This window comes from Dermacentor variabilis, chromosome 4 (assembly GCF_050947875.1).
Source record: "Dermacentor variabilis isolate Ectoservices chromosome 4, ASM5094787v1, whole genome shotgun sequence".
Taxonomy (NCBI): domain Eukaryota; kingdom Metazoa; phylum Arthropoda; class Arachnida; order Ixodida; family Ixodidae; genus Dermacentor; species Dermacentor variabilis.
The window spans coordinates 114712430-114730950 of NC_134571.1; the positions used below are offsets into that span (position 1 = coordinate 114712430).

General features: G+C 45.9%; 1 protein-coding gene across 1 annotated transcript; it reads right to left on the reverse strand.

Annotated features, from left to right (window-relative positions):
* Positions 1 to 13723: 13723 nt before the first annotated feature.
* Positions 13724 to 18061, reverse strand: LOC142577889 (putative gamma-glutamylcyclotransferase CG2811). The gene is made up of 3 exons (XM_075687320.1): positions 17836 to 18061; positions 16549 to 16803; positions 13724 to 15406 (listed from the first exon to the last, which is right to left on the reverse strand). The coding sequence occupies exons 2-3, from the start codon at positions 16759 to 16761 to the stop codon at positions 15077 to 15079; spliced, it is 543 nt and encodes a 180-aa protein (XP_075543435.1). The 5' UTR covers positions 16762 to 16803; positions 17836 to 18061; the 3' UTR covers positions 13724 to 15076.
* Between the last annotated feature and the right edge of the window lie 460 nt (positions 18062 to 18521).

Below are 18521 nucleotides of genomic sequence, written 5' to 3' on the forward strand. Positions count from 1 at the left end.
CTATTCTGGCAATCCAATATCCTGCAACCTCTTTATAAATAAAGGGTATTCCACACTATCGTATGCTTTAGAAATGTCTAATGTGACTAGGGCAGCATATAATCTGAGACAAAGAAACCGTGGCGTGCAACGCCCTCCTTGTTATCTTCGGAGTGCTTTTCCGACAAACGGATCTATAGAGTGAGAAAGTAGTGTGCAAGGTGCATAATATCAACTCCTCGCAGTGAGTAATAATAGCAGTAATTTGGACGCCAGACAAGCAGGTGTCGTACGTGCGCCCTTTCGCAGGAGAAAGAAGACAAAGACGATTATAGCCGTGCCACCGGATTCCCGTCTTCGGCATCAGCTTCTACAGCGAGTCATCCCTCCCCGCCGCTGTCGCCAGTTAGAACGTTTGGTGGGCGAGTACTCGACAAGGCTGCACTATGGCTGCGAGCACCCCCCTGCAAAATGGCCCGAAGCCGTCGGTACCGCCGACGCCACAACCGCTGCCAGAGCCGCTGGCATCGAAGAAGCCACCGCAGCAGAAGCCCAACTTAAATTTCACCAACCTCGACACCCTTTTCGACGACGAAGTCCCCAAAGCGCCACCTGGAGAGCAGGGCATCTCGGCAAGCAAAGGACCGCCATCGACGCTCAAGGGCGAAGCGGGCAATCCGGTCCGCGAGAACTACTTCCATCTCGCCCAGGACATGGCCATGGAGCAGCATTTGAAACTTGAAGCCGAACGCAGACGCCGGCGGTTTGTCAGCCTTCTCTGCGGTGCGGCTGTCGTCCTAGTGATAGTCTCCTTCATTGCCACAGTGGGTGCGTCCTTGTTCTCGAGGCACCCGCATAGAGTGATCGTGACCCCCGAGGAATCAACCTACAATTCCAGCTCCGAGAACGAGGAGTACGACGCTTCCGACGGCAATGACGCACGTGTGATGCGGGAAACGATCGATGAAGACTCTTTCAGAGCGATGGTGGAGGAAGACATGACAAGTACTGGCACCTATCCGGACCCCGAGATTGTTCAGGCAGCGGTCGATCCTGTAGGTTTCTCAAAGCGCTCACAGCAGGTGCTCCAAGCAGCCAAAACCGCCACAGCTGCAGGCATGACCTTTGATACCAGCGAGGAGGCGGCATCTGGTGAAAATTCTACGTGGCAGTAAAGGAACTAGAGAATTCCAAATAAATTAATATTTGGTGAGAAGCGGCAATGAGTGCTGTAATATAAATTACAAAAAAATGCAGTAACAAACTCTGAACACGTCGAGGAACCTTTGTTGCAAAGGTGACGTGTGTGCATGGTATGGCGATTTCTTTCGTCAAACACGAAATTATACAATTTCGGTGCCCCGAGTTTAACACAGAAAGCCTTCGCCTTACTTTAAAGCGTGTCGCGAGCTTGGAGAAAATCCGGTTCCTTGCCTTTCTATTTTTTATTCATCCTGTGCTGGTAGGCAGTATATTACTCTCATCGTATTCTTAATGAACTAGTTACCACTGCAGCGAAATGACCGCTTTAACGCGCAAAATATATTTTATCCTGAATTATCATGAATGAAACGAAATGTAATACAGTCAATAATTGGGTGCTTTATCGCACTGCACATTGTATGGCCGCAGGTCACGGTAATTCTCGGTATACATAATGAACGCAATTCTCAACTAATCCGCTTTCCGAAATATTTGCCAATAACTGGAAAAATGAATGAAGCTCTGGCTCAAAAAGCAAAATCTAGGAATATCTTGGTAGCGGGCTAGCTCGTATTGCATAGCTAAAATAAACTTGAAGCGCAACGAACCAAACACGGAGAGGACAGCAGGACCTTGTGTACAGGAGTGATATAAACAGATGAACACTACTTATTTTTGGCATTTCATTTGTTTATTCGAGTGGGCGTTTGCTCACGACGAATTCATCGCGGCCAGATTCGCTGTACCTTTGAGTATCGGCGGTGAATTTCGCTGTTTCGTGCGCCTGGCGCGGGCTCGTCGAACCAGCCACACCTTCGTTCATTGCACGCGAGGTTTCGCTGTAGGGGGCGTCAGCGGTCGTCGCATCATCCCCGACGTTTAATTGGGAGGAGTCTTCGTCTATCGACTCCAGCTTCGTGCGAGAGTCGCTAACGGGGTACGGGACGTTGTCGTGGTGAGCCAAAGTGAAATTTCTACCTCCGTAAAAGGTATCCTCGCTGACCGTAGGCGGAGGAAGCCTGCTGGGTTTCCTTACGAACAAAAATGCGCTCACAATCACCATGGTACATGCGATGAATAGGAAGGTGGCCCCGCCGCAGAACAGATTGAAGCGCTGCTGTTGCTTCTCTTTGAGGTCATGCTTCGAAGGCTTCTTGTCTATCTTTAGCGCCCTGGTAAACTGAAATTGGTCGATCACGACCGGGTTGCCCACGGCGCTCTTGAGCGTCTGCGGCTGTCCTGTGGAGACGGAGACGCGCCGCTGTCCTACCGGTGCATTGGGGTAGGACAGCGAGAAGTGTGTCAAGGTTGGTGATTGGCTGGCCACTTTGTGATCGCAGCGACGGCGGCGTCGGCAGCGGCTGCAGTGAAGGCGGCGGTGGCGGCGGGTTCGACCGCAATGGTGTGGGCTGACCCTTGGCCGGCGGCGTGACGCTTCTTGCTGTCATACCGGAAGCGCCAACCGAAAGTTACGGCTTATGGTGGCGGTGGAGAGGCCCCTTGGTTTGGTGCCGCTCGCAATGGAAGCAGCAGAAACGGCTTTCTTATTCTTCTTATCGAGCGATGGCACTTACCCACTACGGTATATCGGCCAAAGAGCGGGCACTAAATTTTGTTAGGTATAAATACGCCTTGAAGGCAACATGTTTATATGGCAGACATTACAACGTTCATAACATAATCATACATTTTTAAATATTTTAATAATATTATTACCTTAATTTGTTTTTCTTTCCCTTCACTGTCGGCTAGGTCAGCTGCCATGTACATATTCTACGTTACTCAACCAAGACAAAGGATTTACATTAAGGTGGAGTAGAAGTATTGAAGTGCCTGATTGCGAAAAGCCTCAGCTTGAAAGCGCACATGTTTTGATAAACGGATTTGACCCCGTCAGGGCAATCGGTATTCTTCGCGTCAGCCTGACGAAAACAAGTCCTCTAGCGGATAGAAAGGGAGATAAATAGTTTATTGGTACAAAACTAAGAGATAACCAGAATTGACTTTTAGAGGCCAAGTATACGAAAGGGAGTCTACAAGATTATTTTTCTCGATATACTGAAAGCGACAGCCATCGCTCTATATCCCGCCGCACTTCTTCTATTCTTCGCTTTCATTCTCTTGATTTTGTTAAATGTACCCAATCTTGCTGTATATTATTCATAGGCTTCCTATGAGTTTCCTATGCAACAATCTTCCGATTGAATATGTTATTATCAGTGTCACTTTTTAAATTGTATCCTCTTGAAGATCTCGCTGTATTTGCATGTGTTCATCAAGGTGAGCGCTTTTCTTGGTGTTTACTTCTCTTTTTTTTTCTTCCTTTAGTTTCATTGGACATACTAGAGATGGCTTTTTGATTGGGTTGGCTATTAGGACTAGTGAAGTTGTTATTGCCTGATTTTACAGTGAAGCTCGCAGTGCTATTGCAAGCGCAAGAAAATGCTATATGCCAGTTTTCACAGTGTCCCGAAGAAATGATATTACTCACCAAGTTTTTACTAGAGAAAGCAGGGGACATTATGTAAGGGTGATATTCTGGCCGAATTTAGAACTCTGTGGGTCAATAATAGTTAAACAAACAGTTGAACGTTTGTAGGCATGTTTCTAGGCGGTATATAGGAATGCTTACAATGTTTCTTCAGTGCCCTTAGAGAAAAGAATGCGATAGAAATTCTACATCTGTACGGAATCGGGGCCATCTTATGGACGACGCGTATTGAAATTTTGAAGTGTGTAGGATAATTATACCATTTGCAGAATACTTATACAAGCGTTCCAGAGCTTTGCAAGCGCATATGACAGACTGCATGGAAAGTTTGCTCCGTCGTTCTAAGATAACTCAGCCTGTTGCAAAGTTTAAATCTGGAGGGAATGGCGAGCATTTTACGCGTGATGCCTTGTGCATGCGCCAAGAGCGAAGCGTTTCACTAAATAAAAGTAAGTGCGCGAAAAAAAAGTGGACTGCAGCATGGTACCCCGCAGCCGGTATTTGACGGCACAAGAATAAAACTATAATACGAATATTTATCGTGACCCCGTGAGATTCGTATCATTGAGATTTCACCTCATAACAAATCTTAGCATGTGCGTTGGTATCAATGCATCTTCGAATTACTGCCTTTCCACAATACAGCGGTATCACTGCCTCTATATTGAAATATATGTGCATGGAAATCTACAAAGATTCCAGAGCCGGGATTGCTGCATGAGAACATTTGAGAAAAATTACGGCAGAACTCATCTCGCGATAACTATCGACGGTAATTGGAATAGCAATCAAGGAATGTAGTGACAGAGCATATTGCTTAAGTCACGTTTGCCACATTTAGTGGTAATTACGGGACGTTGTTTGTTTTCCCTATAGGACACATATTCCGACATTGTGTCATTTCGCTATGGCACTCGCTTATGAAGGTCGCTTATGGGCATGGAGGAATGGCGTCGACTGTATTACACCGACGCACTGACGATGGAATGACGAAGGAATGACACTGACAGAATGACAAAGGAGTATAACGACGACGGTTTGAAGACAACGCGATGCCGACTCAATTTATGACAATGGTGCAACGGCAACAGCCTGACGACAACGACATGAGGATAATGAGATAACGACAGCGGTATGGTGACACTCGAATGAAGTAGTGGCAATTACGATGACGGTAGCATCAAGACTGGGTGACGACAGATGCGGGAGAGCGTCTGGTTGACGAACACGCAATGACCACGACGGCACGGCAGCGGCGGCATTATCAGGATGGCATGAAGAGAGCATGATTACGAAAAAAATGGCGAACAAAAAATGACGTTCCTGGATTCGCTAAGGTGGCATGACAACGACAGCATGACGACAATGTGGTGATACTGAAGTGATAACCATCGTGAAACAGCAACACGGCGATGATGGCGTTACATCAACGGTATGATGACGATGGCATGACGAGAGTCTGATATTGTAGTTAAAGTGATGACGATCGAAGGACTGTGACAGCATGCCGACGATGATATGACAACTAATCCAAGACAATAACTGTATGACAAAGATGCAATGACGACGTGGCATGAAGAATGCGTGGGGCCAATGGGATGATGACGAGTGCACGATGACAAGGTTATAACGATGACTGCATCACGAAACTTGTATGAGAACGATGTCGGGACAATGACGCCGTAATAAGGGGGACATAATCATGATTGAATGACGACAGTATGAATACAATAGGATCAAGAAGGAAAACTGACGCCAATGGAAACACGAACGTGCTATGACGACGAGGTCATGTCAACGGCGGAATGACGATGATGGTGCGATGACGACGGGGCGGACAGAGTCAGGTGACAAAGCTGAACTGACGACGATGCAACCGCTACGGCGGTATCAGGACCGTGAACACGTGCTTTTCAACAAACACCAAGCTATTCCACAGCTTCATCCACTGGATAGTAGAAGGCGGACGATGACAGCAACACAAGAATCAGATCACGAAGCTGCAATGACGACGATCGAACAACCACGACGGCGTCACTATCGTAGCGTGACAAAGACTACATGACGACTACATGACGACAATGGCGTGACGACGATGGCATGACGAGTGCCGAATAACAAAGCTGAAGTGACGGTGACGCAACGACTCGATGGCATCACGACCACGAGCCCTTACCAAGTGGCCCAAGCTATCACACAACTTGAGCCACTGTGACTGCGTAGGAGGGTAGATAGATAGATAGATAGATAGATAGATAGATAGATAGATAGATAGATAGGTAGATAGATAGATAGATAGATAGATAGATAGATAGATAGATAGATAGACAGACAGATAGATAGATAGATAGATAGATAGATAGATAGATAGATAGATAGATAGATAGATAGATAGATTCAAGGAGCAAAAGCCCCCACATTTTCTCTCTTTCAGACGCTCTTACTCGCGCACGCGCGCAAACGTACGGCGCCTCCGCAAGTGCCACGCCCTGCTCTACTTACTAGCAATCGGAGAGTTTTGGCAGTGCCGTATTACGGTACGGTAAGTGTGGTGTACGGTACGGTATTACCGTTCCGTACCAACCTACCGCGATGACCAAAGACGTTTTAGCTGCGTGTGCCGCTCGATGCGTACGGTAATGTGATAATGATCACAGTGGCTAACATTGGGGCCTTGCAGAATATAATAACTATGTGCTGAGCGCGAAATATTCATTTTGGCAAATACTAGATAGGTTTAGCTTGTCCACACACACATTATTCTTTACGGAAGTGACGGTTTATGACAAAGGTAAGACGCCAGTCACAAGGCCGGTAGCGACCTCTTGTGACACGTTGTACTGCAACACATGAAACATATTTTTGTTACATAGGTGTGTTTGTCTAAGCCACATATAAAAAAAGGAGTGTTTGTTGTCAGTTGCACCGCTGCGGGCACTTTACACCAGCAGACAAGTAGATTATAGTTAGTTACTGCTATAAAAACTCTGATTCCGCTAGCTAAGTAAACTCTGCGTCCCTAGATGGCTCCACCAGCCTGCAGAGCTATTTATGCCACTTTTATTTTCTGTTTCTTTAGATGATTTTCGCTTTTCTTAATAGTGTTTTTTTCTAATTTGGACAGAGTATACTAAAAGCTTGTTAGAAGGATACCACTACAAGTTCAGTTCAGCAGAAGTTTCCGCCCGGTTAGAAGGGCTGTCTTGCTGCTACTTTCGTCGTGTCGCAGCAGGTGAATTAATGTTAACTCGTGGTTTAGTCCTATCATCGGGAAAAAGGCACACGAGACTTGAACATGCACTTCGCGGACTCTGTGGCCACCACCAGCTCCTCACTGTTTTGCCTTGGTGCAGCTCGGCTCGCGAAACACGGTGCCAGCAGAGCCTTACCCACTCCTTACCGTGTAGTATGCCGTACGGAAAGTCATTACGTACGGTAAAGTTCGCGCATGTGCAGTCCTCGACCGGTATACGGTATTGCCGCACTGACCGTACGGTAATTTGACACTGCTAAACTCTCTAATGTGTAAGGACGTGCCCGGGCGGGGCGCGCCTCTCCGAGTAGAGCGCCCCCCCCTCCCCCACGCCCTCCCTACCCACGGCGGACATTGTCCCCGTCGCAGAGGGTTTTCACGATGGTAGTGACTACAGTGACGGGTCCCGGTACTTTAACATCTGCACTACAGTGACGGGGCCCGGCACTTTAACATCTACACTACAGAGACGGGGTCCGGCTCTTTAACCACATTGACATATGACAAAAATACGAAGATATATATGGACATGTTGATAAAAGAAGGGTAATAGAGGTACCATGACCATGATCGTATATGACAAAAGGTGGAGAATAGCGTTTTTGCGATTTCGCAAGTTCCATGCTTGCGGCCCTCCTGCATACACGATAAATTTTTTTTTGCACATGAATACTTTCTTAGCGATCAGTGATCAAATCTCGATGCTTCTTGCGTGAAGGTTGGTCTTCAAAGTGGCTTCTTCGTAGCGCGTAACTCGTGGAGGAATGTTTAGGAATTCCCCCCCCCCCATAGTAAGAGGACAACAAAAAAAATATTACTTAGTGTTTGAAACAATACAAGTTGTTAGGCTTACATGACAACATCATCAAGCACGACAAAAAAAAAATGTGCATGCAGGAGGGCCCCAGACATGGAACTTTGCGAAATCGCAAAAATAACATGCTCCATTTCTTGTCATATAAAACGTTTTCCTCAAAAAAACTAGCACGTTTCATACAGCTAAGGGTTATTCCTTTGTGTCAAGATATTCGCCCCATCACATACCAATTTCTACAGAAAAAAATGGTAATGGGACTTTGATTAGCGTAATCTGAACACGCCCATATTGAAAAAACTGCATAATTTCGAAAATTTCGCACAGTTCCGACAAAACCACACCTTACTTTTTGCCGTAAATGTGACAGACACATATTTAATGTGCAGTCACTTCAGGCACGCGTCGCACCCAATGGCATTATCATGAACCCTTTGCAGACATGCACTACATGCCCAAAAACTATGATTACGCTTCTGAGTGATTGTTGCAGTGAGCGCGGCCCACCCATCACGGGTGAAATAGTTCCGGATTTCACCTATCTCAACTCTGTCGTCCAGAAGTACTGAAGGCACTTTCTCAGGGGCGACTTCAATTTCTTTTTCACCAATCTTGTGTCCCCTGATAGCCTTTGGAGACATGGAACAACATACCCTCCAAAAAAAGCACAAAATTTAGGACAAAGCACTACAATCAAATTGATTAGCTATAAACCACTGATTTGGTGGCTGTATTCTTGCTTGGCGTTCTCTTCTTTGCAGTTTGATAATTTATGTAACTGCTGATAATTTTTATGCTTGCTGTAAAAAATTGTTATTTTTTCGGTTTTTAATGTGCTAATGTACGTGTTGGATTCATCCTCTGCAGTGATCCCCCTATGCTTGCACCGAATGTGTATTATATTTCGCATCCGGACCCATCCACTAGCCTGCGGCTATTGGGTCCAGCAGTCTTTTGCGTATGCACTGTAACACCTATGATGATGATAATCAAGAAAGAATGTTTACTGGAATGGAAAGGGAACGGTACAAAGCGCATTAAAAAAGGCATGGTATACGTTGATGCTTGGGTAGCACCAGACAATGAATACTGTACTGGATTAAGAAAAAGAAGCAGCGGGTAATCGCTCGCTTAGAAGACCGATAAGCATCCAGTGCGATACAACATGAGAAATAATGATATCGAAGCTTCGAAGACCTTCGAAGAAAAGAAAAAGAAAATACTCAATCATCACGACGGCACCAGCACAAGTCGCCGTATGGACGCCGAAGTCCCTAGCTATAACGAAATTATTTTTGAACAGCTCTGATAGTGTACATGCAACAATGGTTGCTTGCGTATGGTCAAATGCTCATATACTGCCGCATAAAGCTCATGACACGGTGCAAAAACACTCTCGCAGCGAAAGCGAAACATTGTGCGCGGACACGCATGCAGACGCGCAGTCTATCACCGCGAACCCGTTGCGATCGCTGCATTGAAGCTTCATTCTGTGATGCTCCATTTGGTTACACAGACGGCCCACTATAAGAACATATTTCACATAGTTTTCTCTCAGTGATTGCTGCCTTTAACGCGAGAAACCGGTTCGTGGAATCGATCGCGGCGACGGCGCGCAGTGTCCCAGCTTACCGTACGTAGTAGGTAAAGTAGGTAATCCATTCTGTGCCTTCTGTTTGTCCAAGATTATTATTTTAACGGTAAGATGCTTCTGTCATGTCGAGAGTACTTGCAAACATGTCCATGAGAGCTCCCGCATAGTATGTTTATTTAGCGCCGATAGTCAAACCTATGCGGAGCGCGTCGCGTTATGCCTCAGACTACACAAGTGAGGCGCTTCCGACAGATGGCGACTCCGTAAGTCCTCTCCCCCAATACTCCGAATACCGACATCATTATAGTGACGGCCCCATCGCTACAGTGTTGTTGTTAAAGTGACGGGCCTCGTCACTATAGTGCTGATGTTAAAGTACCGGGCCCCGTCACTGTAGCGCAGATGTTAAAGTACCGGGCCCCGTCACTGTAGTCACTGCCTTTCACGATAGAGTGGTTCGGGCGGCCGCGCGCAGGTGCACTGGCCGCCCGGCGGAGAGGAGCGGCCTCCCCCACCCCCTCTACCCCCGGGAGACTTACGCGTTACGGAAGACGGCCCGCATCCTTTCTCCGCGCTTCCTCTCATTTGTGCGCGAGTTACGCCGCGATCGCCGGCTCGCCCCTCGAACGCTTTCACTTGCACATACAGCGTACGGTGCGCGGCGCGCGGCGGCAATTTTATCGTCCTTGGATTTTATACGGAACCTCGCAGCAACGGCGACGCCGACCGCCGGAATGCGCTTGGAATGTCCACATAATTGCTGTCGTAGCAAAATGTGGACGCATCCCGTGGGGGTACGCGCATGTCTAGCAATGCGGGCCGATCCTGAAGGCAACGTCGTAAATAAAAAAAAAATCGCAGTTTTGTGTAAAAGGCGAACAATCGATTCGGGTAACAAATTAGTAGGCAGCTATACGAAGCAAGGATAGTAAGATCTTGATGAGGGCTAGTTGGTTCGTATTTAGAAGTGCGATTGAACAGCGCGAATAAAACAAGGGCATGAGGAAAGAAATACCACTGACAAGCGCTTGTCTGTGGTATTTGTTTTCCCGTACTCATGTCTTATTCGCGTTGTTCAACCTCAGTTCTAAACAAGGGTAGTAGCTTTACAGGCCGTGTAAACATGGAAACATTCGCTTACTAACTGAATTAACAAGCAATGTGGCAGTGCGCAAAAGCATATATGAACATATCCCACTCGATGAGCGCGGACACTCGCTGTCAAAGGACTGGTGTGAGCAAGCGCGGCAGCAGCAGCGAGCGAAGTGACCTTCATGCCGTCTATCGCTTCAATGCAAGTGCGGCTAGAACACAGCGCGCACAAAGGTACGAGCCACTGCAGATCCCTTTCAAGATGCGGCGCGCGCGACCGTGCAAAGTACGCAGTTGTGGGTGGAGTCAACCCCGTCCCTGCCACGCGGCTTCCACGCTTTCCGCTATATATGGCACGCGAGATACAGTCGCGATCGTCAGTTTTCCTTGCGTCCGGTCGCGAAATGCGCAGTTGCTGCCGGAGAACAACGCCGCCCACTGCCCCTCTCCCATCCCAACACCACCATTCGCGCGTTGAAAGTCCGTTGAAATAACGCATCTTGTGACTCCGCAGCCAGTAGCTTTGAGGCACGTGCTTTGAATGTATCGCGAATGAGCAGCATCACATCTCCTGTGCTACTTTGAATCGGAACAACAACGTTCCCACACAGACCAGAGTATCGCGGCTCCCCGGCATTCAAGCGGTAATCTTCAGGCAAGTGAATTGCTCCTACTGCAAGGCCATGTGCGACCCTCTTTCTCGCTTTAGGCCACATGTCATTTTTGCAAAGAGGAAAAGCGAAGCGCGTACTCGCTTACGATGTGATTACCGTAAGTTTACTGCCGTCTCTTTGCCTGAATGCCAGCTTATTCAGTGTATCTACGTATCTATGTATCTACCTATGCATCAATGTGCCAGTCTACCCGGGAACATTGAAATATTTTAAAATTAACCACTACACCAGGCTACTGGCACGTGAAAGTGCCCTCAGACGACATTCTGAAAACAGCTTTTGTCAAGCCGAACGGTCATTGCGAGTGGTTGCCCCAGCTAAATTTGAAAGAGCTGTCAAGTCAGTGGTAAGAAAACATAAATAAACAATGTCGTTAACTACTTGGATGATGTCATAGTTCCCACCGTCCTATTTTCTGAGCACGTAAAGCACCTCCGAGCTTTATAACGAGCCCCCAGAACTGAATCGGTGAAAATAAAGCTGAAAATATTCCACTTTGGCGAAGATTCTAGTTGCTATCTGGGTCACATAGTCTCTCACGGCACCGTGTTGCCTAAACTAAGCAATGTATAAGTGGTATTGCAATCCTCAAAACCAAGGCGTCCGAAAGAGTTGCAGTGTTTTCTTTGTGTCATAAATATTACCAGACAATACATTCCTAACTCCAGCGACATAGTTACCCCACTTAGTAAAACACACACAGACACACACATGGGAATGTTTTGTTCAGTGCGAACAAGCTTTTAGGGAAATGAGGAAACGTCTGACTGAATAACCGATCTTGAGAATATATCCTTGCAAGAAACCTCGCATACTTCATCGCGGCGCGCCGAACGTATGCATCGGTGCAGTCCTCAAACAACTTATCATGAAGGCAAATAATATCCAGTCGCTTATCACTCGCGCAAACTGCGGCAGCTGAATTAAACTATGCCATATAACTGAGATTTAATGCCTAGCCGTAGCCTATGCTGTTTACAAGTGGCACTGCTACCTCCACGCGGAACCATTCTCTATCGTCACCGATCAAGCTGCCGTATACAATGGCTCAAGAACGTCAAACACTCACAGGGTCGCCTGTTTGGATGGTCCTTGAAGCTTTACATGTATGAACTCAACATTCGACACTAAAAGGGCAGCGAAAACATCAAAGCGCACGCATTTTTACGGAATCCACTGGTTCAACTCCTTTCTTTATCAGAACTGCAAGGTCCACAGATGCAAGCACACTACTTCAAGCGGTGTCACCATTGTCACACGGAAAGGAATTCCGAAACTTCACGTACCTGCACGAACTTCGACTGGACCTTTTGCAGAAAGCACAGCACCACTTCGAAAATGTACCGGTAACGAGAACTCTGTGGTTTCTGTCACCTCATTTTTATTCGTCAGAATTCGTGCCCGACATTCCATCTTGCGTCCGACACTGAGACATATGTCAAAGGTGTAGTAAACCTTAAACCAAGAGATTTGGTTCACTGGAAACGCTACCGCCCGCAGAGCAAGCCTTCGGCCTTCTAGCAATATTCACCATAGTTGGCTTTTCTGCATACGGTTTCCCAAAGAGGTTTATTCAGTTGGAAACTGATCACGCTACGCGTTATGCACGGGCCTGCAAATAAAACGAAATTTCTCACGCGTACACCTCTTGCCTCACCGCCATCTATGCTGCAGGGAAGCCACATAACTTCCTTTCTGATCATGTACCAGCGTTCACTGCAGGCAAGTTCAAGCAGTTGCTGAAACGCCACAATATCGACCATCCGTTCATACCCACACAACACCCCCAATGCAATGGCATGAATGAACGTATGAATCAAACCATTACGATATGACTCAAGCGGGAAATGAATGAGCAACCGCAGAAGCCCTGGGTTAAAGATCTTTCGGATGTTGTTCAGGTGTACAATAGAGCCCCGCAAGAGGTGACGACATTTCCACAATCATATCTAATATGTGGGATACTTTCTTACACACCGTTGTTCATACCGCTCTGCAATGCGTGGAAGCAGCAAGGAATATTGAAATTCGAAACATAATCGCCTACTATAAGAAGATTAAGGTAATGTAGGACAATAACTTCCTTCACCAAGATTGTCATGTTGGCGAGCTGGTCCTCTACCAAAAACTTTGGCTCCCAAAGAAAGGAAAACTGACTGCAGTAATGGGAGGACCCTGCACAATCCTTCGCAGGGTGTCTACACTCTGAAAACAAGAGCGCATCTGCTTGTCCCATATTTCAATACCTTTTGGAGAGCAGATCGACCCCCTTCGCGAGTAGAATAACTCCCCTTGACAGAGTCTAATAGTCTCCCCACATTGGTAATAGTACTCCCCCAGGGCGAGTGCTTCTACTCCTCCAAACCGAGTGTTTCTACTTCTCCAGAATAATTGTACTCTTCATAACAGACAGACTGAACTCCTTCAGAACAGAGTGCTAGCACTCTTCCCAATAGTGTGAAACCGCTCACCATGTAGATCCATGGTCACGTGAGAAGGGATTGGCAATACTTACATTTGGGGGATATTTCATTCCTTCATAAGCAGGTCTTGCACTTACGCTTGGTGAATTGGATGAAATCTGCAGTCAGCTAGTTACTAAAATGAAACATTTTTTTTCTCTTAAAAGGTCAAAATCTTTATTGATCAGACACAAGACAAACTGAATATAAAGTTGAGAAACATACTGACAGACGCATAAAATCATATTACAATGATGCCTATGAACGTTACAACAAATCTTGTAATCATAAAAATATTCTCTAAAGTTCTATCAGTATTAAAATGTAGAAATATTGTTTATTTTTAATGGGCTCCATCTTTCCAATGATAAAGTATACAATGGAAAGGTAAACATAGAACGAACATGCGGAAACTAACAAAGTATTGACACTACGATCGGAGAGAAATACGTGCCAAATTACCGGCCAGCAGCGCACTTATAGCACAATACGAAGGCACTTGTACGGCAGAGGTTACCAGACGAGCTGCTAAGAATGGGGCTGGTAACGAAGTTGTGCAAGAAAATTGTTTTAGGGCCATGTTCTTAGACAGCAGCTCATTTGATAACGTCGTGTACAACGTATGCATGTTCCTGATTGAGAGTACAGTAATTTAAAAATGTGTCGTTTATTCTCATGTGAGGTCACGGGTCCAGCTTAGCTTATAAATATTTCACAGGCGATTTATGTATGGGCTGCACCCCATTGGATCTAACCGAGTCTCATCGTAATTTTGCAGCAATATCCCGCCCAATCTCAAAGAGGTACAGATGCGTTTCATATTTCCTATTCGGTTGGCATCCTCACGAAAGTAGATTCCTGGTGCTGTTGCGATAGATCAGTTACACTTTCTCACGAATAAATAAAATTAAATTGGCAAGATTATTCAGTGTGTAGCTAATGACTATAAAACTACAATGAATTAACATTGACATTAATATTTCTAACTCACGTTAAAGCAACCGCAGGTCGTCCACACTAACCCGGCGCGCCCGATGGCCCGTCGTGTTGCCTCTGGGATGATGATCCACACCACAGCCAAACTGTTCATAGTTACAATATGTCTAATAAGCGCATAATCATCAATGGTCATTAATAAGCCTCCCTCCATTGTTTTAAAACGAGTAAAAAGACATTAGAGTGGGTCTGAGATATATTTTTGCAAATAGGGCAACGTTATAAGTGCACAAGCATTATATATATCAACAAATGGGTTAGGAATTATACCTATATTGTCTGTAGAATACGCAGCATCGCTCCAGGCGTCACTTTGTTCGGCTTTCTCGCGTAGCACTTTGAATGAGGACGCACTGAATGATGTACCTGCAGGTTTAAGGTTTCTTAGCTTGCGCGGAAAGTCGGTGCTGGGACGCCGCAATTCGGGGCAAGTTCAGCAAGCCTAGATCTACCTGCAGGAAACATCCTCCTCCTCCTAAAAAAAGCTTCGGTATAGGTATACTCTAAAACGTTTAAAGCTATTCTGAAGGCTGGCCTTCGTTGGTGTCATCAGTACTGATGATTTCCGGAAATGTGGCCTCTATGAAGCGTCGTGTTTTCTCATTGTCGCCGATATACTCTGGCCACTCGATCCCCGGTTTTCCGGTGAAGTTCACCACGTAAGGAAGCGACAGCAGCTGTCGATCAAATTCACGCACAAAGTAGATCCACGCTTTGAGCCTGCAGCCGCCATGCGAAAGCAACTCTACGTCTTCCTGCGACCTAACGTATAGGCGGGGGTGCCACTCGAGGTGGTCCACGACCTCCAACATCCGTGAATCCACTTGGTAGACTTCGCCGCATACTTCCTGCACAAATAATGGGAATGGTTACAAAGCAGAACCGACTCCACAGAAACAGCACACTGTGTTTCATTCAGTCGAGCTTTCTGTAACACTTTTTTTCGTCTCAGAATTGAATCAGTAGGACTGGCAAGCTTAGCGAAATAGGTTGACATTCTTAAGTTAATATGAGAACGTACGTCCGTCCGTCCGTCCGTCCGTCCGTCCGTCCGTCCGTCCGTCTGTCCGTCCGTCCGTCCGTCCGTCCGTCCGTCCGTCCGTCCGTCCGTCCGTCCGTCCGTCCGTCCGTCCGTCCGTCTGTCTGTCTGTCTGTCTGTCTGTCTGTCTGTCTGTCTGTCTGTCTGTCTGTCTGTCTGTCTGTCTGTCTGTCTGTCTGTCTGTCTGTCTGTCTGTCTGTCTGTCTGTCTGGCCGTCTGTCTGGCCGTCCGTCCGTCCGTCCGTCCGTCCGTCCGTCCGTCCGTCCGTCCGTCCGTCTGTCTGTCTGTCTGTCTGTCTGTCTGTCTGTCTGTCTGTCTGTCTGTCTGTCTGTCTGTCTGTCTGTCTGTCTGTCTTCCATGTAAAACCAGGATGATATTCCAGTTGAGGCCTCTTTGAGTGAATTGACGTTATTACTGTTATCCGCTACTGACGTGCAAATTCTGCTTGATTTGTTATCATTTTGGCAAATACCGTATTTACACGATTCTAACTCGCACCTTGGCTAAATAAAACTGCGTTCAAATTTGCATGCGCGTTACAATCTTAAATAATTCTATTCAAGGTAAAAAATGAACCCGATTACTAGTAAAAAAATCTAAGTGCAAGCTAGCTAGCCACATTGCCGGTGAACGCCTCGTCTGAAAAGAGCGACGCTATATAAATATATAACCGCGAAGAAAGGGGTTAACCGAGGGCCTTGATATTATAAATCACTTCATAAGAAGTCAAATTGCACATCACGTATTACTTTTGCATAAACAGTACATATATTGCACTTTACACAGTATTTACACACACACACACACACACACACACGCACACACACACACACACACACACACACACACACACACACACACACACACACACACACACACACACACACACACATATATATATATATATATATATATATATATATATAGCAATAATTTCTCGTAAGCACTTACGTGGCCAACACCATCGCACGGAAGAAGACATGGTAGCTGAAACGCGGACAGGAGAACCAGCGGCCATTTCTTGATCGTCCTCGCCTGGCCAACTAGCGTAGAGTGACCGTTGTCGGTGTTATTCAGGAAGTTGTGGTTCCTCTCTCCACTCTTGAGAGTTCCATAGACGAACACATGGTGCCAAATCTCTGACGCCATTCCCGTAGCTTGCATGTTGACGTACGACCTTTCTTTGGTTTCGCCTATTTGTGGAGCCTGTATCATAAGCCATTGACGCTTTATTACAGTTTAGGGACAACATTTAGTATGGCTGTGAAGGAAATTGGATGAAACTAAGTGAATAAATGCCGGCAGCGAAATGAAAATATAGGTTCAACAAAAAAGCACAATATGTGTGCCACACGACGGCTATAAAGCTTATATCGCGCGTCAACAATTTTACGGCAATTGCTCTTGCAGAAAGCGCGAAATACGAGGTCTGCATAGTCAGACACGGTCTCAACTCCCAATATCGTAGGGTCAAAAGCAAGTTATACTGCTTAGTCTTTTTTTTTTTGACTAAGTGTTCATATTAACGAGTCACGGAACCAACGATATATATATATATATATATATATATATATATATATATATATATATAGAAAAATGGGTATCTTAACCAGTCAAGCGTCCGGTTGGCTACCCTACGCATAGGGATGAGGAAGGGAAATATAATAAAGGGAGAGAGTGAGAGCGAGAGAGATATGCACAGACGGCACTACAGCGTCCAAGTATTAGCACATGCCCGACTTTCTCAGACTCAAGAAATTAAGAACGAGGGAGTAGGAATGAACAGAGCACCCGAACTTTTCCTTCCTGATCCCTCATTCTGAAGCTTTTGTTTTCTCGTCTCACTAACTACAGCACTTATGCTTAAACCAACTCACGCGGCAACATATCATATCGTTTATGCACGCTGGCGCTACGGGAAACAAATGCCGGTGTTAATTAGAGAACTATGCAAGGCATGTTGCTTAGCCACCAATTCTCCGCTAGTCTTCCCTTTAAGGACAGTTGTTTCTTCCATAGTCACTTTATGTCATATTGCGAGGTTTCGGGGACTGAAATATCGGCAATAAGAGAAAGTGATTGTGTAATTCCGCGGGTCCTTCAAAAGCGTAAGGTTAACATTTACAGAATGTGTGAGCAATTGTTACCCCACATTATCTAGCAACCAAAAAATTAAAAAAAATATCTGGAAGATAGAGAACGGAAAGAAAGATGAAAGACAAAGAAAAGGGAAATCACGAAGAAGGGAAATCGTTTTGCCTGAAAATGTTCAAAATGACGTCCTCTTCTTGCCCAAGTGACGAAGAATGCACAGGGAAGGCTCCGTACTGGTCTGTCACTCTGTTTAAGTTGACACGAATTTTACTCCGGCCACAGAACAAACTAGTGCGCTTCACTACTGATCCTGCCCGCAAACAATTTTGCCCAGTTGAACGGACAGTTTTCTCTCTAAGCAAGGTTATGCGGGCGAACTGACACCCCAGCAACCACCTGCACATTCCGTACGTCGTCACGGGAAAACGTAAACTCCCACATCAGCGCGGTGATCTCAGCTGCCGGCAACACAGCACACCTACACAGTTTAGGCACTAAAATCCATGCGTAATATATGCAGATAAACGTACTCAGGCGTTTCGCTCGCTGTAGTCCCTAGCGCAGCTCGATCAAAGCACACGTTGAGCAGGAACATAGAGTGACAATAGCGTCGAGGCGTACTTCGCTTTACAGTGTAAAAATAGGGTTGGTGAATAGCTGGTAAATGAATGTGTTTACTAGCTTAGTGTATTATTTTACTATAACCATTGGCAGACTAAAAATAAAAGTTTGTTTGCGCACTGTCTAATTCCAACCCAATTTGCATAGCTCTCCAGGCGATCTTGCGCGCTTATTTCAGTGACGTGAAGCGGTTTTATGTGTTTAAAATG